This window comes from Haliaeetus leucocephalus, unplaced genomic scaffold (genome assembly GCF_000737465.1).
Source record: "Haliaeetus leucocephalus isolate CR32 unplaced genomic scaffold, Haliaeetus_leucocephalus-4.0 Scaffold218, whole genome shotgun sequence".
Taxonomy (NCBI): domain Eukaryota; kingdom Metazoa; phylum Chordata; class Aves; order Accipitriformes; family Accipitridae; genus Haliaeetus; species Haliaeetus leucocephalus.
Window position 1 is genome coordinate 452,282 of NW_010972654.1, and position 1,228 is coordinate 453,509.

Here is a 1,228-nt window from a genome sequence, read left to right on the forward strand (position 1 = left end):
CCCCACGGCACAGCCACCCCACAGCACAGACCCCCCTACACAATGCAGCCCCCCACCCACCATGGGGAGCCCGGGGGGGGCCGGCAGCAGCGAGACCCCCAGCAGCCCACCTGCCCAACCCCCCTGGGGCATCCCGTGGAGCTGCCCTGCTGCACCCTGGCACAGCCGGCCCCCCCCCCGGCCGCCCCGGGCCCTAGCACTGCATGCCCCGCCATGCCCGGCCCACAGGCAGGGGTACCAGCGGGGCCCGGCCCCCCCTCACCCCATGGGACAGCTGGGGCTCTGCCGAGCCACGGGGTCCCCATGGATGCACAGCAGCATGGCAGTTCCCAAGGCCCCCCCAGCACCTCCCCTCCCCAGGCTCATCCCGGGCAGCACAGGGGCTGCAGCTGACCCCCACCCCTGACCTTGGCCAGGCAGGAAGGGCAGCAGGGGGGGAGGGGGGGGCCGTGGCATCAGTTCAGTGCCCGAGGCTCATGGGGGCTGCAGAGCTCTCCCGGGAGCAGAAGGGTTAAGGTGCCCCCACACACCCGCACACACGAGAGCACCCCAGGGGACACCCAGGGGCGAGGGCTGACGGACCCTCCTCCCGCCCAGCCCGGGGGGTCCCGGCACAGGGCCCCCTCCCACAGGTGCTGGTTGATACCTGGGATGGGGCCAGACTGGGGGGGTGGCTGGGACACTCCCCCCCCAGCAGTGGCGGCGGAGATGGGCTCCACGTGCCGCTCGCCCTCCTCCTTCCCGCGGTAGAGCCGGTCGCCACCGGTGGGCCGTGCCCTGCCGGTACCGGTAGCGGTGTCGACGGCGGCAGCGGCGGGACGTCGAGCGGGGACAGCGGGGCGGCGGGTACGCTGCAGGGAGAGCGGGACGATCTCGGGCGGCAGGCGCAAGTACTGGCGCAGGTAGGCGATGCCCTCATCCGTCAGGTACCAGTAGAAGTGCCGCCAGGCAAAGGTCTCTCGCACCAGCCGGCGGGAGCGGAGGGAGGCCATGGCACGAAGCACCTCCACGTTGGGGACGCCAGGCAGCTGCGGGTGGGCACGCCGCGGCCGGGGGTCCTTCTCGGCCACCAGCACGCCTTCGCGGAACAACAGCTCCAGGATGGCGCGCAGCCGCTCCAGCGGCATCAGCATCCCGGCCACCATGGCGCGGCTCGGCACGGCACGCGGCACGGCACGCCTGCGCTCGGCTCAGTTATGGCTCCCCCCAACCCCGGGCCGGCGCGGCC

General features: G+C 73.8%; 1 protein-coding gene across 2 annotated transcripts in view; it reads right to left on the reverse strand.

Annotated features, from left to right (window-relative positions):
• Positions 1–1,228, reverse strand: part of LOC104831303 (plectin-like) — a 59,196-nt gene that overhangs the window by 44,265 nt on the left and 13,703 nt on the right. Inside the window, exon 1 of one of the 2 annotated variants that reach the window (XM_010566789.1) lies at positions 647–1,172. The exons of the other annotated variant lie outside the window; for it this stretch is intronic. Coding sequence (XP_010565091.1) covers positions 647–1,145 — 499 coding nt within the window. The 5' untranslated portion in view covers positions 1,146–1,172. Of the gene's footprint in view, positions 1–646; positions 1,173–1,228 lie in introns of those variants that run through there. 2 annotated transcript variants of the gene reach the window in all.